The following is a 24994-nucleotide window of genomic DNA, read 5'->3' on the forward strand; positions in this document are numbered from 1 at the left end:
ACCACCTCCAGCCACCCTTCTTGATGAAGCCTACCATCTCCTCTCTCAAGGGTAACTGGAATTTGTGGCCATATCAAGGAGCTGGGATCTGCATGCATCTGTACCCAGATACTCCTTCCCAAAGAGAGGCAGCCTCCAACCCAGCAGTGCCAGCTCCTCTGAAAGCCCACCTTCCCCAAGTCCACTCAGGATAAAAAGGACCAACTCTCCATAGCACAAACAAAATAAAGGACTGCATTTCATATTTTGAGACAGAACTCAGCAAAGAACTGAGCCTATGTCCCGAGCAACCGCACAGAGACAGTGAGAGCTGGAATAAGAAAATGGGGAACCAGCAGAGTCAGGAGCTCTGACCAGCCATGACCAAGCAGAGGGGGAAGGATGGGGAACCTCAAACCTGCTCAGCACCCGCTCAGTGGGGTGGGGGAGCTCGAGGTCCTTCCCCGCACCACAAAGGCCACAGCAGCGGCACCGCCTCGCTACACATCAGCCTGGCCATCACGAGAGTCTGAAAGCAAAACTGCTGGATTATTCTCACTCATTTTCTTCTGCATTATTATTTGCAGGGACCTCACAGAGGAAGCGTGCGGGAAGGGCTGCGCCCCTCCAGCACAAAGCAGTACCCAGCAATCCTCTCTGCCTTTTGCCTGCACTATGAAACGACCTCCTCCCAGCTCCAAGCACCTCCCAGATTTCCCCACTCCCCCAAAGAGACCACGGCACTGTGCTTTGCACTGCCTCCCTCTGCAGAGAGGCACAGCAAAAACTGGACGTTGTTTGAAATGGGAGAGAGGACAGTAAAAGTAAGACCCTGTTGCACTTGCTTTTCCCCTTGGGGAAGGGATGGGAACAAAGCCTGTGTGACAGACGACACACAACCACAAGGTGCTCGGATACCACCTGTGCCACGTGAGCCCCTCCAAATCCAACAGCCTGACACTTTGCTCCCAGCCTACAGAGCAGTAGGACCATCACCCAGGCTGTGGGGTGTTCCCAGCCAGCTCTGCAGGGATGATGCCTGAGTAGCATCAGCTGAACACAGAAAACCTGGTTCAGTAATGTTGCCGCCAGAGCTCGGGTTGCTGGATGCCCCACCTGAAGGCTGGTCTCTGCCAGCAAGCAAGGAAAGCAGGGACATCTGCTTTCTTCACACTTGAACCTGTGGCAAAATGCTTAGAGGTGGGAAGGAAAAGTGGTGGTGGATAGTAAAATAGTGGCATTGAGTCAGTTCGCAGGTAGTTGCAGAGCACAGTTCCAAAAACTGGATTGAGGGAACACTGAATAAATGTCCTGAAGACAACTGCTCTGGATGACAAGAACAAGGAAGAACGCAGCCTAGACTTTACACAAACTTGTTCTGGACTTTGAGCCAGGAAGCAGAGGCAGAACAGGCCCTGTGAGCAAAGCAGAGCAGGACGGGGCAGTGCAGGGGGAGCTGGAGCCACCTCAGCAGAGCCAACAATGAAATCCACTTCCCACCCCCCTGCCTGCCTCCAGTAAAAAGCTATTTCCTTGGGGTTATCGCAGCACAGATCTTGTTTTAATTACAGAGTGAATTGTTTCAGGTCATTATAAATGTGGATGGCAAGTGTCATCTCCACGGCAACACCCCACATCCCAGAAACGTGCTCCCAGGTCTGCCAGGACACCAGAGTGGTGTGGAGGGCAGGCCCAGTTCCAGGGGGATTCCTCCAGCATCCCTGCTGGTACCTCAGCTTTGTGCTGATGGCAGCCACAACACACGGAAAGGGAACACCTAGTGAACAGATGCAACTTAGGGAACAGCCCACAAAGCAGCAGGATTGTACAAAGGAATCTGTGGAATAGTGAATCAGACAGTGAGAAGCAATTTTACAGGGGGAAGCTGCATCTGAAGCACAAGTCCCTCTAAGATCTGTTAACAGGAGTGTCATACAAGATGCAAAAAGAAACTCCTCTACTGTACTTCCTGCCATAAGACTTTAGCTGGACTGTTCTGTGCAGCTTGGGGCACCAATTCTTATGGAACATGTAAAAATACCGTACAGAAACCCAAGGAAAAATTCCAAGGAAGGCTGAAAAGTTGGAAAATGGGATTTGCAAGGAGAGCTCAGAAGAAAGGGACTGGTACGGTCTGGCAAAGGGGCAGCCTGGAGATGGCACAGCAGCAGTCTTACAAGTTTTAAATTCTCTTATAAAGAAGATGGCAACCAGACGTGCTGCAAGTCCCCGAGGGACAGCAGAGGTGGGGGAGGCTTTGCAGCAGAGGAGGTTAAGATAGAGCTCAGGCAGCTTTGCCAGGCAGAGACAGTAAAGTTGGGCTACACAGAGAGCGTGTCCATGTCTCTGGAAGTGCTGCAGTGCAGGGTACCCAGGCAATCCTCATAGCCAGCATCCAATCCTGCTTCTGCTGGGGAAACGGGAATGCTGGGGGAGACCTGAAAGGCCTTCTGCCACCCCTAATCCTGGAACCACGAGAATCTCTCTGCACATCTGCCAGCTGCCTTTATTCACATCCTGCTGTATCCTTGAAGGAGACAGCTAAAGCTGACCGTGACCAGCCCAGCCATTTCAGCTGCATCCCAAACCACGATTTTCAGATCTCCCACTTTGGACTCCGGCCCTTTTGGCTGTGAGCCCCTTTTCCCCCAGGATGTCTTGGTGTCTCCTGTCCTCCAGACCCTGCCCTCAGTTCTGCAGGTCCTTCCAGTTATCAATCCCTCCAATCCTCTCTATCCTTACTGTACAATGGTTGAACACCACTAGCTACAACTTGCTCTTGTCTTCCTGCTGAATAGGCTTCCAGGCTGTTCATTTCGTGAGAGCAGGCACGACTAAAGCCTTTAATCACTAGTCTTTGGTTAAATCTTGGGATCCCCTTTCCAAATTCAACCACCTGGACTTTTCAACAGGTTTTTGTATGGCTGAGACAACCTAATCTTCCTTTGCCACCTGGCCAAGAGAACACCTCGACAAAGACACTCCAAACACGGGTTTGGTGAGGAGCAGCTCTGAACACACCTTTAGGAGAAGTTGCAAATGGAGTATAAAGACACCAAGTAAAAAGAGATTTAAAAGATGTAAAGCCCATTCTAAGCCAGGAGAGGAAGTGGTTAACTTGGGGTTCATTACAACAATTGTATAAATAGATGGCACAGGAAGTCTGGGGCCCTCAGAAGGAAGAGGAAGTGTTTTCCTTTCCTGTGCCAAGGCACAAGGAGGAACTAGGAAACTGGTCATCTGCTTATATTGCTTAAGGCCAATCTTTTCTAACCAGAGTGCCTTAAAACAGGTATTTAAACACATATGTAGGCATTTCAGTAACAGGCAATAACTTTTCAAAGTTATAAAATTCTTGCAATGCCCACCAGCTTAAATGGAAGCTGAAAATCAGGTCGCTTCTACTGTGGTGAGAAAGGCTGGCAGGAACTTTTCTCCTTTCAGATTTGAAAAAAAAAAAAATATCTAGGTTTTCAGGTTTGGAAAAATGTTATCTTCAAGACTGACTGTTAGCTAGGACGTCTAGGTGGCATTTTTTAATTTTCTTCTGGTTCTCATGTAGGCAAGCTTTTTACATTTCACTAAAAAAGGGATCCTAAGGGCTACAAAATTCCTGGTAAATTATTTTTTACAGCATTTTAAAGGAACCTGGTTGTGTTTCGGTTTTGTTTTGCTAGAAAACATGCCTTATTTTTAGATCGAATCTTGTGCTAAGAAGTTCCAGGAGCATTTCACAAGAATGGGATCATAGACAGGAATCACAGCTGGGAGAAACAGCTACTTCCCAAAATACAAGCCACCCAGAAATGTACCCTCATTTGAATGCAACACCCGGGGCTTGGAAGAAATGGAGCTACTGAGGAGCACGAAGGGAGAGGAGCAAGTGTGTGGCTGAGGAAAAGAGGGATCCTGTGACACAGAGGGGCAGGAAAGAAATGAACTTTGATACGAGGTGGGAACTTGGAGCTGGCAAGGGAGTTCTGCTGCTGCGTAAAGCTCAGCAAGAGGGTCTCTGCCAGGGAACTCAGCATGAGAGAAAAGGCAAGAGGAAGAATCCAGGGAACATGGGCAGAGGATGCTCATGGGTGGGTGGGACAGTACTTCCTCACCTGGAAAAAGACTCATACAGATTTTGGGGAGAATGGCACAGTGTAAGCGCAGTTACAAGTTATATAAATTTAACAATGCTGGGGGGAATGGCAGGTGAATAGTCCCTGTCTCCTCCAAAAATGAGATGATGGAGGCTTTCTTGTCTCATCCTCCATACGGTTTGGTCCTGATGCTCAAGTTTGCTTGTCCATGTCACTTTTGCTACAGTGGCCTTTTAAGTTTAAGACTTTGGGTGGAACCATGGAATTCAGAGAGTTCTAGGAAAGAGGTTTTCAGAACTTCTGAAAGAGATTATTCATGGAAGGAAACAAGGAATTGCAATTTAACAGCTAAGTACATATTACTTCCAGCTTGTGATCCTGGCTGAACATCAGATATCCAAACAAAACTAAGATAAAAAATAAAAAAAAAAAAAAAGAAAATTACTATGTTGTCAATCTTATAAAATTCCCTCTGTTCCTCCAATGGAACAGAAGGATACCAGTACATGCTGCCTCTCCCACAAGCTCCATTTCTCTAAGAATGACTTAAGAGACTCTGTGTATTAATTACTCACACTGCATCACAATTCCATTCTTATTAAACATTACCAAAAAAACGGAAATGCTGAGGGTTTCCAGTTTTGGGAATGGCCATCTCACTTTTTCCTACCTTTGCTCATTCTGGGTTTCAATTGCTTAACGTGTTCTGTGTGTGGAGTGTGAGCCCAGCTGGAGTTCATCTTAAAAAGATCCTGACTGTCATATCTGCCACTGCTAATCTCCTCTGGCCCTGCAAGGGTTTTGCTCTCTGTGATCCCACCAGGCTTTGTTCTGGCAGCCCGAGCACTGGTCGTGTTCACAGGTAGCTCCCATGGCAGAACTGGGGCACTTGCAAATTAGGAGAGTCTTGAAGAGAAGGAATATTGAAAGGACTTCTCAGTAGGGTATGGTTGGCTGCCAAATTTTTATCTCAAGTTCCTTGTTAAAATTCTACATCCTAGAGTAAAACATATTAGAAGTTCTGGAAGGTAAAGGACCAATGGAAGTCTTTTGAACCAGCATTTTCCCACACATAATAAAGACATAGGTCATAAAAATAATGTACTCAGGTCCTACATAAAGACCTCATTCCACTCTTCCCCTACACTCCACGATTCACATAAAAAGTATGTTAATTGCCAAATATCCAACTAATATAGTTAGACAGAAGCCAGGAAGAACACCAAGCAATTGTAGAAAGCATCAACACCCCATACTCGAGTTAGTCCTTCACATTAAATAAACCATTCAAACTCCAACCATCAAAAAGGATATTGCCAACACAGCACATATGCATTCAGCTGGTAGCACCACAAGAAACCTGCTGAGCAACCAACCCTTTCAGTATTTCTCTGTGTTATAATAAAGAAGATTTACATCAACAACAAGCAAACAACAGTACAGTCCATGACAGAACATGAAGGACTGGGATTAAATTTAGCTACAGGGTGCAAGTCAGATGAGCTGGTGATGAATGAGCAAGGACTGCAGATCCCTGAGGATCTGATGCAGTTTTTTTAACACTTCTGTAGTGTGTGGGCAGAATTTAAGTAAAAGTTTTGGATTACACTACTTCTAACAACTTCTGTAATTATATCATAAGCCTTGTGCTTTTTGGTTTTCCACTGAAAAGCTTCAGCACTTCAGGTCAAATGAAAATTTCCATTTTCATTTCTTCATAAAGTATGCAGCTCCAGTGCTTACCAAGACAAACCTGAAAAAAAACAGGTCCCCAAGAGCTGGCAAGGCAACCAAGGCAGCAAATGCAACACAGTGATGGTTCCTGAAGGCACTCAGTGAAGGTCTGGGATCTTGTCAGTGCCCCCTGCTCACAGGCACTGGGCTGGGACACTACTGCAGGTTACCTGCCTCTCGGGAGGTGATTTGCTTCTCAGGCACATGTGTGAGGTGTATCTATTGCAGGTTATTTGCTTCTCAAATTCCCAAGCTCCCTTTTCCTTGAAACAGATGAAAACATGCCCAGAGTGGCTCTGCCTGCACAGCTGGGCAGGATCCCTCAGCTCACATCAGCCTTACACTGTGTTGCTGGGGGTCTCCTCTAACCTGTGCAGCAGACATGGGAGGATCCACATTCAGCTCTCTGCTTTCTTTATTGTCTTCTTGCCTAAATGAATCCCAGTTCCAACTGTCACCAAGCACTAAACATGCATAAATTACAAAAAACAATCAAGTGGAAAAGAGAAAAGGTAAGACTAAAGAGGCCATACTTATTGAAGACATGCTACTGAAGCAGAGCAATGCAGGCAGAAGGTTCATGGGAAACAACTGCATTCACAATTCACCACGTAGAACTGCATAATTTTCTGGGATTGCATAATTAAAACTTCCAAGAAATGCGCAGATAAGGGTGAGCACCTTAGTGTTACAATTTCCTGTCTTCAGCCTGCAAAATTTCTCAGTCTTTTGCTACAGCAATTGTTTTCTATTTTTGTGACACTTGGGGTGACCACTTGTACTTTCTTTGAAGGGGCTGTCCCTTATTTCATTCAGTTACTGCAAACCCTTACTCAGTCAAAGGAAGCCCTGAGCCATCCCTGCTGACTGAACAGATACAGAACCCAGCCCTGAAGAAGCACCATCATTTAACAAAACTAACCACAAAACTAAAACCAGACAAAAAACACCCTTCAAACCCCTCTCCTTTTATGTTCTCCCCTGAACCTGGAATAAAAATAGCAGATGTTACACGTTTTGTTACACTTTGCCCCCTAAAACTGGGCTTAACACAAGGTTTCTGGTTTTGCACCTCCTGGGACGTGGTGTACAGTGACAACAGGTACCTGGAGCCTCTGAGCAACCAGTGCCTGCTGCACGTGGCTCCTGCCGTGTTCCATCACAGAGGATGCTTTATCCTAAGACTTTTAGGCAGCACAGGTCACTGCGTCCCTGTCAAGTTTTGGAGAATAAGGTTTAATGCAGTTATCTGGAAGTTTTAATGCAGGCTTCCCAGGCTGGCACCAGAGAGTAGCCCCAGCCCCGTGGAGCTGGGCCGGGCTTTGCCCCTGGGGTTTGCTGAGCTGTGTGTTACATTCTGAAACACTGGAGAGCTCCAGAGCCCTGGGATGGAACAGACTGCAGCCGGTTTAGACTTTCAGAGGACAACCGAGATGGGAAACTCTGACAGAAGGTACGAACTGAAGACAAAAGGAGTCAGACAGGGGGGCAAAGGCCCGGGAACAACCAAAAGCTGCACTGTGACTTGGTTCTCTCAGAGGCACTGAAACAACTGAGTCTGAGCTGTCTTTGCTGAAGTCTGTTTCGCTTCCCTAAACCATTTGTCATTTGAAATCAAGCCCTGCATGCTTTGCATTTATGCAGCAACCTGAAAAAACAAAGGATTCTACATTTCTTTTAAAAGCCATGATAACTTTAACCACCAAAATGTAAATTTGAAGAGTAATGGTGGAGCAGACCTTGTTTACCTAAAAGTGCAACCAGGACAATACTTTCAATGGAAAATGTTGTTATTTAAAGGTCATTGCATCTTTATATTTTATATTTATATCAGCAATAAGTTACTGCACGTGTAGGGTGTATAGGTCTCATTTCCTGAGGCTGGAATGCAGATCACATGAACAAAATCTAACTGGACCCCAAGTATTACTTGTGCTGTGCTGGATAAGTTCCACTTCTGCTTGGAGAGGGAATGCAGCCTGCAATGATCCATCTCATCAGCAAATCAAGATAGATCTCTGAACAAGAAAGGGCATCACCCTGTTGGGAACAAGCGTGGAAACAATTTTGTATTGATGGCAATATTTGCCATAAGTCTCATTGTAAATAAATCTCATATCAGTGTTTCCCAAGACTCATTGCTATCTTAAATGATCAGGACAAGAAGCCTCATACAGCACCAACAATATATTAACTTCTCTTTCTTTGAGAAAACAACTCAAGACTTGCCTGGAAATGAGCACTTTCCTCCATGACCCATCATGCCTCAAAGCACAGAAGCAATAAACCAGTGCTTCATTACCACACAGAGGAAAGAGAAATAATCTGTTGTGTTCCTGAATACCTTAAATTGAGTTATGAAGACTGTCAGAAGTCTTTGATAAAATATAAAAAGGCTAAGACAATCAAATGGTTTGAACACTATGTGATTAATGATATTAAAGCTAATATCCCTCAAATTACTGCAAAATAAGAATATTTTCTTGTTGAGAATGTTGGTTGCCTATGTTTTCAATTATATTTTCTCATCTGCCATAAGAGGTTTAGAATCTCAGGAAAAATTTCATTTTGGTAGTCCTGGAGACCCTGAGGTGGGTGTGTCCCAGGGGCTCCTCTCAGTCAGGGTTGGACATTTGGCCTCTCCAACAAACCTGGTTGTTGGAGCTCCTGTAACGGGAGCTGGAAGATCCGGCGGGGTGGGAAAGAGCTGCTGGGGACGTGGTCGTGGGTGGCCAAAGCCTTTCCAAAGGATAATAGGTGAGACAAGAACTCTTCTAAACCAGTAATTGGTAAACTGGTCACTGTGTAACAGCCCTAATCCTTATCTCCTGAATCTGGAAGGATTTTGCAACCCCAGGGGGTTGGCTACTAGCAATTTGCAATTGTGTGAGTGTGATGAAGGCTTTGTGAGATAACACATTTATTGGAGGGCAAGCAGCAAGAGAATTGATGACATGCACTGGCATTTCACTGCTTAGAGTGAGATTTTATCTGAAAGGACATCTAGATAGAAGGAAAAGGGATTTCAGTTCATGTCATTAACTTCCAAATACCTGATTTCATTTCTTGGAGCTTGAAAAACAAAATAATACCACTTTAGCCTGATTTAAACCATCTTCTCTGAACATGTTTTTTTATATTTCAGGAAACTGGAAACATTCTGGAAGGGTTCAAACTAGACAAAAGCTGGATATGCTTTGTTTGTATGAAGAATTTTGTATACTGAGAGATTCAGTAGCAGGAATGTGCATGTTTCAGGAAATACCTAGTTCTCTTATTAAATGCTGCTTCTTTCAGCTTTCCAAAACCTGTGAAATGCCTTCTGTTTATTCCTACCTCAGATGCAACAGCAGAAAAAAAACATTTTTCTTGTATAAACAGATTTGGATAGTTTGCAGAAACATGAGATACATGTGTGATTTCAGTCTTAAATGTAAACAGCTTTACAAACTTATTTAAATCAACATTAAATTATATTGAAAAATATTAACATTTTAATATCTACCGGGTTTTGTAATAAAATGAAGCTTAGTATAATTAAATTATGCATTTGGGCATACTAGAAATGTGCTGCCCTACCCATGTTTCAATGCATTGCCCATAAGTATTGTCTGGATGTCCAGTTGTCCCTTGTTTCTCTTCAAGAAAAGTAATCCCCTTGATTATCCCTCAGCCCTTCCGTGCCAATGGAGTCCCACCAGCACATCGAGTTTTCTGTGGTAGGAACTAACTCCAGTGAAATCAGTGCCATTCTCATCATTACCCTGCCCTGACAGGGATGTCTCACAGCCCCTGTGCAACCTGCACCGGGCATTTGGGGCAGGCCTGTCCCCACTGGAGACCAGGAGGGTTTGCCATCAGTCTGAGCAGGTACAAACCCCTCACCCAGCAGGGACAGAAGTGGCTGCAGTGGTGAATGGCTGAGCCTCACCTGAAACAGTGAGCTCTGCTTTATCACCCACTGAAACCAGCTCAAGAGCAATTCCCCAGTTGAAAGGTTTTGATCAGATACAGGAAGATCAGCAAAATCCACAGCAAATCACAAAGTCCTTACTACAGGAAACCTTCTCTTGGCCACACGAGTCAGAGCAGCACAGCACACTGGGATTGCAGTGTGGCAACGAGGAGACAACAAAAACTGCACCTCTCTGCAGGGCTGACAATGGACTCGGTGCTGCCTGTGCCACAGCCAGGCCTCTGATGTTGGTGACAGCAGCAGTGACACCAGGAATGCAGGAACTGACCTAAACTCCCAGCTCTTATCAGATGCTGCTGGCAGGACAGGCAGCCCTGCTCCAGAGCAGGTTCACACTCCGGATGGAGCCTCCAGGCCCAGCTCCACCCTGCAGGACTCATAAACAGAGGCCAGGACAAATCCTGCTCGGAGCAGGGACAGTCCTGTGGTGGCTGACACGAGCAGAGCCCTCTCATCGCACATCTTGCCCGTCCCAGGACAGAGGATTTCGTTCATTCTGGCATTTTAGCCAACCCACACACAGAGGGAGTACAAATCAAGGTGTTCCCCAAAAATGTGTTTCTAGAAGCACGCTGGGGAGGAAGGGTTTCAGCAGAAGTCCCCACACACAGTGTTTAGGGATTCTCTACCTTCTGGGAGCCTCAGAGTACACTGTGCCCCACCCCTGTGTCAGCTGGCACCGTGAGTCACAGCTGCTGGCCTGCCTTCTAAACGTTCTCATAGCACACTTGTTTCCTGTCACAGCCCTGTATCAGACCAGCAAAAAATTACCAGAAAAATTAAAAAAAAAAAAGCTCTATGATCACTCAATGTAAAACAGTGCTGCCAGGGCATCTATAATTTTCACTGAAGTCAGCAAAGCCCACAAGTAACTAGGGCCAGGCCCTCCCTTTGCAACAGGTAGTAAGTATAATGTAAGCAATTTGTTTAACTGGGAGATTTCAGCACAAATGCAAGGAGTGTTCCTGCTCCCAGAAATGATGATCTGGTACTACAACTGCAAAAATCAATGTTTCCTACATTCACCCACAGAGGGGGTGCAGGAAGATGCATGCACTGCTGCTTTCTGTCAAACCTGGGACATTGAAGTGGAAAGAAAAAGACAGGAAATAACTTTTAAAACTCTAATGTTTTCCTTACTGTAGTACAGTCTCTTGTGCAGTATGAGAAGAAGGTAGCTTTTAGCAATTCCTTCTCACAACAAAGTAATGCTCACAAAACTCTGGAATCGATCAAACAGTTTTGCTCAAAGCAAAAAAAAAAAAAAGTTTATTAAAAAAATGAAGGGGATTGGAGCATGTGCTATGCAAGGCATAGTCTTTGTTCAATTTCCTTTTCCCCTATTAGTTTTAAAAGAAGGTGACAAGTTCAAAATTGCTTATCTGGACTTTTTCAAAAGAGTGATCCAGTTTTTCCATCTGAAACAACATTTTTCTTCAACATCCTGGCAACACCATGATCACTTCTGAAAAGCCCGAAATCAAAATGAAACATTTCACCTGAAAGAAGGGTTTTTTTAAATTTTCCACTTTGCTCGAAAATACAAAGTGGCTCTTTCCTCTGCTCAAGCCAAGCTCCATCTCTGCCCTCTCCTGTGGGGCAGCCAGAAGATGCAAACAGCTCTCAAGGCACTGTGGGTAGTTGGAGCCTCCATCCTTGGCAGCCCACCATATCTCAAGGCAGGTAATGGCTTGAGGCAAGAGCTCAGCTGGTGGCATGAATGGGAGAGCAGACTGAGGGCAATATGGGAACAAACAAACCAAACAGGTTGGCAAGAAGGGCAAGGAAGAGCACCTTGCTAGAAGGAAGCAGCAGTGGTCAGGCAATGCCCGAGCCCTGAGCTTGTAGAAAAACATGTCTGATGCAAGTTCTGGGGGGGCAGAATGGGAATGTTACCTGAGTGAGCTGAAGCACCAGGTCACATCCACGGGAAAGCAGGGCAAGCTGTGCCTTCCTCGGGCTGAGGGAGACTCTGCCACAGCACAGGAGACACAGCACACAGTTATAGAATCACAGAGTTACAGAAGATACTGAGTTGGAAGGGACCATCAGGATCACCCAGTCCAATTCCTGGCACTGCACAGACACCCCAACAATCCCACCCTGTCCCTGAGAGCATTGTCCAAACACTCCTTGAGCTCTGGCAGCCTTGGTGCTGTGCTCACTGCCCTGGGGAGCCTGTTCAGTGCCCAACCACCCTCTGGGGGAAGAGCCTTTTCCTGAGATCCAACCTGACCCTGCCCTGGCACAGCTCCAGCCATTCCCTCAACTCCTATCACTGGTCACCAGAATGAAGAGATCGGTGCCTGCCCCTCCGGTGCCCCTCGGGAGGATGTTGCAGACCCCAATGAGATCTGACCTCAGTCTCCTCCAGGCTGAACAGACCAAGTGCCCTCAGCCACTCCTCATATGGTTTCCCCTCAAGGCCCTTCACCACCCTCCTGGCCTCCTTCAGATGCTCTGTAATGGCTTAATGTCTTTTTTATATTGTGGTGACTAAAACTCCCCCAGTACTCAAGGCGAGGCCACCCCAGTGCAGTTTTGGCATGGACAGCTGCTCTACAGGTGCCCCAGTTTCTTAAGGAGACTCCACCTTCATTAAAAGCCAAAGCTGCTCCCACAAATACAAGGTTGGCTCTCTCTCAGCAGCTTTTACCAAGGGCATCTCTGGAGCCAGCCCTGTTTGTGCCATGGTGCCATCTCTCCATCAGGATATCTCCCCCAGCCTCCACAGGCAGTGGCACAAGGCCAGTGCTTGATCCTGCAAACAACCTATGAACCGTTATCTGACAGACCAGAAAATAAGTTCTGGCCAAGAGCAGAAAATAAGATGCAATCTAGCTGCCCCTGAGAACTGACTGACTGACTGCAGCCAGCAGATAACACGAGCTGGGAACTCCTGTTTGAGATGTACCAGAAATCAAGAGAGATCAAACTCCACCAGGTTTTAACAATGGTACCACACCCCCCTGTACCAATCCATAGTCACTGACCAGCCAACACCAGTGTCTTCCTCCTTCTCACCACCCCTTTCAAGCACTCTCACTCCCAAGGCAGGTTATACTCTTGACAGTGACCTTTTAAAATAGCAGTATATCGAGGCAATCCAGGGTAAAGCATCAGGCAAAGGCAGTATCACAGTTTTTCAACAGCAGCTCTTGACCTCAGTGCCTTCTCACACTGAACAAGAGACAGTTGTACTGGGAATCTCCTTATCTGACTGCAGCCTGCCAAGTTTGGCAGTTTAAGGGGGTTCTCTGGGCTCTTTAGACAACAAAGACAGGACCCACTAAGGAGAATTCAGCCCACCCAGATCAGAAACCCATTTCTTTCCTGCTGACTAGAGAGATACAACTCACCTTTGGCTACGTGACAGCTTTGACTGCACATCTAAAATGGGGGGATGCATACTGATACACATCCTCTGATCCTGGTAAGGTCAACCAGGGATAGCTATTTAAAATTATTTTTGGTAACCCAATCCTCAGACTGGGCCAAGTTCCCCATTTGTTGGGGGGATGCTAAGATCATAAGGAATGCAGATTGGGCAGTGAAGAGAGTCATATTGAAACCTCAGCCAGCTGGATAAACGAGGTGCTTTAAGTGACAGCACAGGAAAGTAATATCTTCTGTGAATCTGGATGGCAAGAACTGACTATAGGTGCTTAGATAACAATGTTAGTGTCTTTAGTTTGTCTCTCATGTTTAGCTTGATCTTGCGATGCCCAAGGAATCCTTTGCTGCTTCGCCCCTCTTTGCACAAACATGATTACACTCAGCTAATCCCCAAACATTCCATAACTGCACATTAATTATGCCTCCCCTTTGGAGCAAGGGAAAATCATATTTGTTTTCCCAGAGAAGAAAGTGAAGTAGTCCAGCTGTGACTTACCCCCAGGCAGCAGCTCAGCCACCTCAGGGGCAGTTCTTTCCAGCCTCGTGCCCTGCTCCTCGATCTCTGTGGAACTGTTATTTGCTCTCTTCCTATTCTCAGCTCTCAGTGCTTCACTACAGTGAGAGTCTGCAGGCAGCAGGGAGATCTGTGACTAATTGTTCTCAGCCTAAAGATCTCTACTGGCTCTTACAGATCCTGTGTTTCAAGGGGTTTTCATTACTCCTACCCTCCTTCCTTAAATATGTTTTCATCAGCAGGAGGCAAGTTTGATTCATCCAAGCCGTGGCTTTCTTTGCCCATATTTTGAAGTCTCAAGTAATGGAAGGAGAAAATTACTCAGTTCCAGAAAAGAAGGGGGACAAATTTCCTTTGTATGTAAAGAAAACAGTCTGTGATGGTGACCTCTACAGCCCAGTGTGCTTTGGGAGGACACCAGCTGCATTCCAGATATGGCAGGCCAGAGGGATTCCTGACCATGCTAGCTGCTGTAGAGCTGCTGCAGGTGCAGAATCCCAATGGCACATCAGACCATGTCACAAAATGCTGGAAGGACATATGCAAATATTATTTTCTTCAGCCTGAATGTGAAAAAGTGCATCTCAGAATGCAAAAATGCACACCTCCCTTTCTGCTACCAGATAATGTAACCATGCAAAAAATGACACTGAGTATCATTCCACTGGGGCGGGTCCGGGATCGAACTAGAAAAGAGAAAAATGAAATGGCCTCTCCAAGACTCAATGAAAAAGTGAAGCAGCTTGCAGCTTTAAAGGTGAAAAATCTCCACAAGGGGTAGAGGGAGAGCCTGTCCTGTCACATGTGCCGTGTATGTAGCTGTGACATGGGACCTCTTCTGAAGCTGCTGTCATCATGACAGGCTCCTGACAGACAACATCCCAGCTCTGGGCAGGAAGGCAGCTTTTTTCAGGAAGGAGCACTGTGCAGGCAAAAAAAAGGTCACATTGCACAATCAGGGCTCATAACTAATGCAGGCTAATCTCAGGATTGAGTATTGAATTTTTCCTATATAATTTTTATAAACACAGAAATGAAAAGCACTTACCGATTGCTGTATTAATTTAACACCTGTTCTAATTCCATTGGATTAGTAGACTCCTTCCTTTTTAATGGGATTTTTTAAAATGTCAACTCTCCATCCTATTCAACAGCTTTTATATCCTTGCACAGAAGTAATCTTTTCAAAAGTCTGATCTTGTAATGCACATGAAGTAGTTTTTGTTTTATCCAAAAATCAACAGACAAGCAACCAAAAAAAGCCTGGCCCAGCTGGAACACTGTACCAAGAACAGCAGCCAACCACATGAGACTGTTTTTCCTCTGAGCCTCAATTACCACTTTCACTGTGTCCCTCTCTTGCCAGAAGAAGCCACCCCCCTTCTTCTGCCTCTCCCACAGAACTGGAATAAGGCAGCACAAAGCAGGAGGTGTTTTGTCTTCAAAACATGAGTTAACAACACACTTTATTTAGCCTACTCCTGATATTCAACCTACAGTTCCTGGCAACCCAGTTTACAAAGGTATTCCACCACAGTCCCTCTGCATCCCATGACATAGGAACAAGAGAAATCCCTCACAATCACAACACAGATCCCAAGAGAATCTTAAAAATTACATGTTCATAAACCTTGATCCAGCATGAGAACTGCCCATCGCTACAGCAGAGAGAAATATGGATTTCCTGTGGCTGCAGGGCTCTGACTTGCAGACAAGTGGAACAGCCATACATGAAAACAGGCCCTTTTGTCAGGGCAGAAACACTCTCAGACCCAGCGCGAGCTGGGGAGCGTAGCTGGCACCCTTGGGGGCTGTACAGAGCTCCCTGGGGGCAGGGCTGGGGCCAGCCTGTGCCTCAGCACTCCCTGCAGGGCTGCACACACGGCCACAGGGCTCTCCACTCAGCTTCCAAACCCCCATCACTCTGGCACCAGTGTCCTGCCAGCAGAGGCTGCAGGCCAGGCTGCAGACAGCACTGCTCACACGACATGCCAGGGGGCACTGAGGGACCAGGAGGGGACAGGGCTTGCCCAGGGCACAAAGGGACAAAGTGTGGGGCCATCTGGCTGCCTTTGCAGGTACTCTTTGGCCTACCTTTCTTCCTCTCCCATGGGGGGATAAACAACATAGGATCATTTCTGTGCTTGTTTTCCAAAAGACAAAGCAGCTGTCAGACTCATTATCCAAAGCCATTCAGAGTTAGGGTTCCACAATGTCCCTTCCTCACCTTGGTGCCAGGGCAAAGAGCAAGAACATCATTAGCAGTGCCAGGCTCCCACCCCAGCCCTGCCACAGAGCTGGTGTGGACATAAGTAGTTGTGCCCATTGCTGGCCCTCAGGTCTCCCCCAACACTCTCCCTGCCCAGGGGAGCTTCATTTGTGAGCTCTCTGGCACAATGAGACCCTGATCCCTGCAGCTGCTCTGGGTACTGGAGCAATGATAAACAATGGATCATCTTCTGAACACGTGCCACCATCACAGCACCACACCACCACAACACACCAAGACACATTATTTATGATGGTAAGGCTGGGCTAGATCAGATGATGGGGGAAAACTGAGTATTCCTACAAACAGGCTGCTGCACCCTGTGGAGCCAGATCAGAATGGCAGCTTCTTGGTTCCAGCTGTGTGCCAGCCCTGCTCCCAGCCTGCACAGCCTCCTCTGCATGGTGTTGCCCAGTGCTCTGGGAAGGTGGATGAGCTTTGGTGACCTGCCATAGTAACACATACAGACCCAGGTCAAGTCTGGCACAGTGTCCCACTGCCAGTTCCTCCTTAAAAACAGAAGTGCAAGTGAGGCAGGGGAATCTCAATGACTCTGGGGAATCCAGCTGTCGAGGCCAAGTGGGATATGGTGGCTGGCCCTGGGCAGAGAGTCCTCTGGAGCACAGGGCTGAGAGCCTGGAATTGGCCTGGGTGGCAATACAGCTGTGTTTGTGCAGAGCTGCATCTGAGTGGGGCTCCTAAGAACAGCTCAAGCTCCCAAAAAGTGGCTCTTGCAGAAGCCAAGTTCGATGTGTGCACCCAGGACACACAATCCACAATTCCTATCACCAACCTACAGCTGAAAGAAAGCTGCCAGCACTCCGCTGTTCTCACTAACCTGATGCCTCCAGTTTCAGATATGCTGCCTCTGACTGCAGATCTCAAAGAGAAACTGGTGACCCCAAAGCACATCAGGAAATACACGAGTGACATGGTGCATGTGAGGCATGTGAGCCACACGTGGAGTCAGTAGAAATCTGATTTCTAGTGTGGGAAGCTGGTTGTCATCTGAAATGGGAAGGAATGATTGTAGACTGACTCTGAATAGCAGGGCAGACTGGTAGCCTGGGCATTTCCTTTTAATTTTGCAGGGAATGCCCATGCAGCACTGGCTGTGCCAAGAGGATGGAGTCAGCTGCAGCCCCACTGCTGCCTAATAAACCCATGCCCAATTCTTGGGGCTGGAAGAGACCATGCCTCTCTCCCCACCCCAAGTTTCATGCTCTATATTAAGAAAACCAGAGCTGAGAGGTGGCACAGGAAGGGGAAGTGGCTCATTTAGGATACTAAAGCAGAATAGGAATAAACAGAAGGTCTGAAAGTCCTGCCCTCAATCTAGTACTTTCTGGATCCTGAGACCAGAACTCAATTTACGTTCTCTGGGTGTAGATAAACTGTGCTGCAATTTTGGATTGAAAAGATCCACAGTGTACTGATAGGAAGTTGGCTTCAGAGGAAAAGGTATTCCATGGGCTGAGCTTCTCAGCTGTATAAAACCTGTCAGGGACATGTGTTAAGTGACACGTGCTGATGGCCATGGCAGGACCAGACCGAAGACTAAAATCTGCCCAGCAGTGGACTGGAGACCAGCACTGTGCTGGCCAGGGCATTGGTTTAACTCCTTGTATCCTTTTTCTCTTGGTGTTAGAATTGCTTTAAAACCCAGCAGCTGTCAGGGCCATCTTTGTGGGCCAACATAGTACACAGCAGGGCTTACCTGGACAACGAGCTTGTTTTCTTTACCAGGCAGAATTCGGTAGGTATAGACACAATTCCGGAACCTGGAACAGATCACAGGTGATGTGGTTACACCGTGTCCAGAAGGGAATCTCAGCATGGTACCCCTCCCCGTGAGAACAGGCTTTGGGACATTCTGAGACATACAGATGGCTTCATGCACAAGAGGTTTAAACATTTCTCTTGCTTTCCCTGGAGTCTGTGAACTAACACAAACTTGAAGTGTTCTTGGTCACTGCCACATCTGCAGATGTCACTGCAGAAAGTGGTATCAGCATCAGCTCAGAGTGAGTTATTCAACTCTCGTTCTGGCCGGAAAGAGAAAATATCAAATGGCTTTAGCTGTCAGTAGAGAGGGCAGCTCAGGAAGGAATGGAAAAGCAGAAAGCCAAAAGACACGGGGCCAAAATCAGCAGTGAATAAGTAAACTGAAGGGCTAGTACGTGCATTGACTTGTATTGGAAAAAAACAAATAATAGATTTCAGCTAAATCTCAGTACAAGAGCTGATTGCTAGGCACATTTTCATCCACAAGTCTTAAACAGCCTAAGTGAAAACCCATCTCGCCATCCTGGTGTGGGTGCACACTGTACATGTGCATCTGTAGATCAGCCATAAGAAACATTTTGTCCCAGCTAAATTCTATTAGATTCTTATTTAAGGGGGGATGGAAGAGTCTTTTTCCCAGGGAAGGGTCACATCAATGCACAAGAGCCCAAGTGAAGCCTGAGCAGTGTTGTAAGGTGGCAAATTTGACCTTCCTCAGCAGCTGTTGAGCTTTGTAGATCTCATCCAAGAAGTATTGACTAAAAAGATATATTTTTACTTTTCTCCCAAGTGAACAACAATCTTTTAAGTCACCTGCAGATCACTCTGTTAAAGCATACAATATCTCTCTGAGCCAGCAAACAGTGATGGTTTCAACACCTTCCTCTCAAAAGAAAGAACAGAATCCGCTTTTAGAGCTTCCTCAGCTGTAACAGAAACTCTGCATTACCTGTGGAATTGTCACAAAATGTGGCCTGAGGTCAGACCCCCCACTGGGGAGATCAGGCAGATTGATAAAACATCCTAATCTCTTTTACAGTTGTATCGTGAGTCTGTTCATCATATGCCTTTCAGAATCATTCCATGCAGGAGAGAGAAGAGGTTGCCAGGATTTTAGGCAGCTTTGTACAAGGAGTCACAAAGACATTGGAAATGCAAATAAATTACTCATAGATCATAGCTGAGCTTTTCCAGGGTGTCTGGAGAATTTGGTCGTGCACACACATGAACGTGCATCTTTTGATGGCATTAATGCAAAGGACATGGAAGAATTTGAACTGCTCCCAGAGCTCATTTCACAGGCACCTGTTCATTCACACATCTGGGACAGGGCTGCCAGTCACAGACATGATCCCCAACTGCTGTGGGCAGCCACAGCACTGCTAATGTCACCAATCCCAGGGCAATCAACGCCAGATGAGGATATGCCCCAAGAAAGGGTACGGGGTTTGTTTTTATCTGTCAGTGCAGCTCCCTTACACCATTTCCTCCTGCTGATATGCAAACAGGGCTAAGCAGAACTGCTCATGCAGCTCATGAGAGACAATTTGTGTGTGTGGAGATTATGAAACTGATAAACGAACCAGCTCAATGGCTCTTGTGTCACAGCAGGACCCTCGTGTTGCCTCCACAGAAAGTGCCTCATCACACAGAGCTCACCTTGTAAAGTGCTTTGGGCAGTGGAAGAACAAGGAAGGAAGGGCAGCTGGGTGAGACAGGTGCAGAGAGGAGCACTTCCTGGGATCAAAAGCAGGAATCCTTTTTTAGCAGTCTTCTAATTTACTGCATGTGGATGAAGAAGACTGGGACTCTTACTTCATTTTTACCCTTAGGCTTTCTCTCCTTGGCATCCTGACTGTCAAGTTGTGTGGTCCCAATTACTGCCACATTCCAGGTCCTCCCTAAAAACTGGGTTGAGTTCAGAATTGCTTAACCATTGTTCAGGCTGTCCATGTGGAAGGTAAATAAAACATCAGCCCCAGTTTAAACAGGTCTCCAAGTACTTTTTCATCTCTCTGTCCTAAGCAGAGGAGGAAAGGGGACAAGGCTGGTATTTGCTCTTTCCTCTCCTGCTGTGTGTTTTTATGTGCAGGTGATGACCTGCATATTGGGAGTGCCTGGAGATCCTACACAGGGCTGCCATGCCAGACATGGTGCTAAGTGCACCGTGAGAGAGGCAGGGGAGCTGGACATGGCATCTCAAAGACGCTGAGAGGGGTCCCAAAGCTGCAGCTAGCCCTTGAGGGTCATCTCTAAAGAGTTGTTAATCCTGCAGTCATCCATGGATGAACCACCAACAGAGGATCCCCTGGAGGAATGGTACCAGTTCAGCTGCAGGGAACACTAAGCAGGCTCTTTTGGATTTCAGGATCCAGGCATTCCCCTTCAGGTGAGTTAAAGAGCCCATTTCTTGTCAATAAACTGGCAGATCACATGGTGCAGGCACAGAGAAAGGAGGAGGAAAAGGGCTTTGCTTCTTGCCTTTTATGGGGCAGTGTGACCATGGGCCAGCAGTGCAGGGGAGGAGCGTTCCCCAGCCTTTCACTCCCCAAGTTAGAAGCTGCTGTTCTAAGTTTCAGAAAAAGAGGGGAGGCACTCTTAAAGGCCCTGCAAATACATATCCCTTACTCGTCTATATTTATACAAATCCTGTTTTCCTCAAGTAGCTCTTCAATAAAATCACTATTTCATTCTGTGACATTCTAATAATAAGTATTTTGCTGGTTTTCAGTTGATCTGCCCAATAAATATAAGAGCTTTGTAGAATATGACATTTCTTTTTCAGAGGAAATTTCACGGTTTTTGTTTTCCTTATCTATACACAGTTGACACTTTCTCCCTTTCAAAATAATTCTATTTTTGTGGAAACAATTTTGCTGTCAGCTTTCAAGTCCCCTCATTCTTTGTCCCCAGCCTCTCTGTTTTTTAAACAGAAGTAACTGAATAGCCCAAACCTCAAACACCTCCCAGTCATTAACACAGCTGAAATTGATATACTCCTGAGGAAGTTTTCAGCTTCAGCAAAGCTGCCCATTTTATGGAGAAGACATTGAGAGGGAAAGACTTATTTGCCACGTTTAACTCTTTCTCTCCACAAACTGTACAAACCAGCGTAAGCTGAAGGCTTGTTAGGTTGTTTGACAGCAGTTTGCATGAAATTTCTGCCATCACTTGACACCTCAGATCCAGCTGCTCTTGCCTGGCGAGGCTGTGTGCTCCCCAGTTCTTTAATCACCACCTCAGAATGGATTTCAGAAAATAACCTTTGGCTCACGGTTCAGAAAATCCTGGTCATTATATTGTTTCTATTTCCTGATCCCATGTCTCTCAAGTCACAAAAGGCTTTCAAAATCGGCTGCATAAACATCTACAATGGAAAAATTTATGCAAATGCATGTTAAGCATTTTTGCAGCACCTTCCCTTACTATAATCCCCACCACTGCTCGGTAAAAACATTTTGTGTACAACTAGTTACAAGTCATATCAATGGGGCCATACTTAAATTGCTCAATGGAAGCAACAGTCTGTTCTAGTAAAGTGTTCCCTGACTGGCAGCTTGGGCCCTTGGCCAGTGATGATGATTGTCTCTCCTGCCTCCTGCTTGGCCTGCCTATTCATCTGCAGCTGGCCTTCTTTCTCTGCTCCCTCCAGAAAGACAAAACTCTTCCCTGTGTTGTTACAAGCACCTGAACAGGCAGGTACAAAGGCTTTCTGCACCTTGTGAACACCCCCATGACCCAGCCACCACTGTGGCAGTCCAACACCTACGCTCACAGGGCAGTTATCCAGCCCCAGGCTCCTCTGCACATGAATCCTCTGCTGCAGACGGTGCTGTCAGCAGAAGTTTGACCTCAGAGGCAAGCAGTTAGAACAGAGTTATAAACAGCAGCACCACGTTCACCACTACGAGAAATATACTTTCAGAAGGAAAAGGAGAAACCTGTGTAATTTAATGTGGGGTAAGGATACAATGAGTTTTATTGATCTGCTGCGCAGTGGCAGCAAAGAGGATCTGACAGGCAGAACAGGGTCCCAAGGGGGTTCTCTTGATCTCTCCTAAGCAGGGAGCAACTGTCTTATCTCTCTGTAATGCAAAGTCAAACACCTCTGATTTTACCTACTGACTTCAGTCTCCTCTGGCCCCTGCTCTCCTGCCTCCAGGAATAACACCTGCCCCTCATAAGCCCAAGGCAGGAGGCCTTGCTCTCTGGTCTCCCAGAATGGGGGGGGTCAGGGCTACCAGCATTTCTCTCCCTGTTTCCCACATGAAACATTTACCCCATGAGCCACATTAATGATGCAGGCAGAATCACTGCTGGGCCAGGTGTACCATGCACAGCTTCAGGAACTATTTCAGCTTTTGTTGAATGGGACACGGTACAAGCAGGTGGGTCAAACACACACTGAAGGCAAGAAAAGTGCCTGGGAGGGTACCAAGCTCAGTACTGGAGTTGTTCAAGGTAAATACCTGACCCAAGTTGTTAAGAGGGGCCAAAAGTTCAAGGTGCTATATTCTCTCAGAGCACAGCTGCAGTGCCTTTGATTATTCTCTCCTTTTGAATCGGGCGCAAGGGCAGCGTGAGCGGTACGGCAGTAAGTGATATGGCTTCGTCCAGCCTGGCCCTGATCCCAACCCTGCCTTGCCCCATGGCCCAGTCAGGTGCTCTGGTGTGGGCTGCATGTTCCCCGTGGGCACAGCGGCTGTTTGCCCATCTGGGGGGTGCAGGGGAGCCCCTGCCCGAGCAGGGTCAGCGGGTGTGGGGGCGCGGGCGGACGCCGTACTTACAGCACACAGAGCGCGTACGCCGAGGCAATGGACTCGCTGGCCCGCACAAGGAAGCTGCCATCCTTGCCTACTTTGGAGAGCAGGTCTTCAGCCCTGGAGCGAGTGATGTTGCCGTGGTACCAGCACTGATCCATCGCTGGAGCTGGAGGAAACCTGAATTCCAGTCCAGGAGCTGCCAGAGCTGCCTGTGTGTCTGTGTGTAACGATCAGCCAGCTTCAGCTCACCAGCTTCCTGTTTCAATAGTACAGAGAGGGAAAGGAAACTCAGCCACGGACAACTTCCTCAACTCAAACAGCTCAGAGAGTGAGCGTGACATGTTCCTGCAGCCCCCGCTCTCCTCTTCATGCTGCAGCTGAAGTGACTTGCAAGCCCATGCTCCCTGCCTTTCCCGCCCCCTTCATGTCAGAAAGTCCCAGCTGGGCATCTCTTCTGCTCCCTCACAGATTCAGTCCCCCAGGCTTTGGTGGCCTGCTGTCCCATTTATGATCTCTTGTCAGACCCTGTGAGTTTTCATCTTTTTCCATCTGTCTGTCCTACCCGCTACAGGGCTCCAAGGGCAATAAATAAATCTCTGATCAGAAACACACTGTGCATTAGGATACCTAGCACCCATTCCTGCCTTGACTAGTCCTCATAGGTAGTTAGGTGTGAGGAGGGGACTTCAAAGAACTGAACAGAATAAAATTACGACTGCACGTTTCCATGCACAGCAGACTGAGAGGCTGATCTGCACTGGGGATTTGTGACCAAAGCTCCCTGTCAGCTACTGTGAGATGAATTCAAAGATCTTTCCCACTCTAAATCCCCAAAGGTGGGATGGAGCAAAGCTGTGTCTGGCAACCTGCGTCAGAGAGGGAAGAGCTGGAGTTTTCACTTCCCTTTTCTTGGTGTGTACATCTGTCCCTCAGCTGTGCTGGGTGGCTGCTCAGTGCTGCATCTCCAAGGCACAGCACAGGGGACACGTTTGCAGCAAGCCAGGACATTGCTACAGGGGCACTGCCTGTGAGGGAAAATTGGTTGCTTTGTCTGTTCCTCCAACCACTCTGCCTTGGAAGGCAGCATTTCTGCACATCCACATTTGAGCTATACCTAAAAGCAGCAGCTGAGCTCAGACTCTGACTTGCAAGTTCCCAGGTAAGACATAGATCCTGCTAACCCTATGCAAACCTTGCTTTACAGAGCCAGGAGAAGTACTAGAACCACAGTACTTGGATCATGGACATAGCATGGACAGCAAGGCAGGAGAGAACAGACTGTCACTGCATAGGGAGAGGCTAGAATTTGTGGGTATGGAGAGAGGGTGAACCGGCACAACCCAGCATTCATTCCTGCAGGCCTTCCTGGTGCTTTCAGTTCTCCAGACACCTGCCCTGCAGTGGCCAGCTTAACCTCTGCCTCTGAGATGAGGCTGTGGGCACCAGCAGCTCAGAGCTGTGTGGCCAGAACAGCGCCCTGCTAAACAAGCAGAACTGCACCGTGCAGGGCTTCCTGACCACGCCGAGCAAGCACTGTCTGCAGACCAAAATTAGCTCAGCTGGACCCGACCTTCAGCTTAGCCCAGATCCACACGGGGCTCCAGGAGACAAACTGCCATGGATTCAGGAGCCTAAATGCAGTCAGATGCTTATTGCCATGAAGTGGCTGTGCATGGGCAGTGGCTGTAAGCTACAGAGGGGTTACAAACCCTGCTCTCCCCACCGGGAGGAGTGTCTGCACATGGCAAAGGAACCGTGCAGCTCCTCAAACAGCCCTGCCTGCCCACAGACCACTGCTAACCTCACCTGCACCAACTGCCTGGGATTTCTGGCACCTCCAGTAGCTTCTCTGGAGCACAGCTGCAGCAGGAGGCAGAACAGCTCTGAATGTTAAACCACTGCTTGGCCTCACAGTGCTCTCCATGCAATGGACACATATCTGGATGCAGAGTGGACAGAGCTGCTGATCACCCCAGGAGTTTTGCTGGAATGAAACTGTGTTTGGAAAGCTTCTCCTGATCTTCTGCAAGCTAAACAAGGTAGCAGGTACAACTCCTGGTTAGACATCTAATTAGCTGTTAGACAGACTACTTAGGTCTATACTTAATTCCTATCCACCCCTCCACCAACTTCAGTTTTTAGCTGCTATTTCCTTCAAAACCCTTGTCCAGCCACACACAACTCCTTTACTTTGAGACATAAACAAGGCGAAGGGATCCAAATACATGTGATGATTGTGGCAGTTGGATGTGCAGGCTGGTTTCTGTGAGTATTTCTTAGTTGTAAAAGAAAGCACAATACAGCTCCAGCTGCTCAAAAGGTGAATCCCAATCCCCTAACATAAACAGCTCTGTGGTCCCTAATGGCTCGTTAGCTTGAAATAATACCCTATCTCTCAGACACTGCAATAAACTGGTTTTGCTACAGATGTAGTAGTATTGTACCAGCTGGCTGTCAACTCACCAGCCTGTCCAGAACCAGTAAATA

General features: G+C 47.1%; 1 protein-coding gene across 1 annotated transcript in view; it reads right to left on the bottom strand.

Moving 5' to 3' along the window:
* Positions 1–24387, bottom strand: part of INPP5D (inositol polyphosphate-5-phosphatase D) — a 52862-nt gene extending 28475 nt beyond the window's left edge. The window contains exons 1-3 of the mRNA XM_017826209.1: positions 24314–24387; positions 22532–22763; positions 17677–17740 (exon numbers count right to left, since the gene is read on the bottom strand). Of these exons, the coding sequence (XP_017681698.1) occupies positions 17677–17740; positions 22532–22665 (198 nt within the window). The 5' untranslated portion in view covers positions 22666–22763; positions 24314–24387. The remainder of the gene's footprint in view (positions 1–17676; positions 17741–22531; positions 22764–24313) is intronic.
* Positions 24388–24994: the final 607 nt, after the last annotated feature.

Source organism: Lepidothrix coronata, unplaced genomic scaffold, assembly GCF_001604755.1.
Source record: "Lepidothrix coronata isolate B3197 unplaced genomic scaffold, Lepidothrix_coronata-1.0 Scaffold125, whole genome shotgun sequence".
NCBI classification, from domain to species: domain Eukaryota; kingdom Metazoa; phylum Chordata; class Aves; order Passeriformes; family Pipridae; genus Lepidothrix; species Lepidothrix coronata.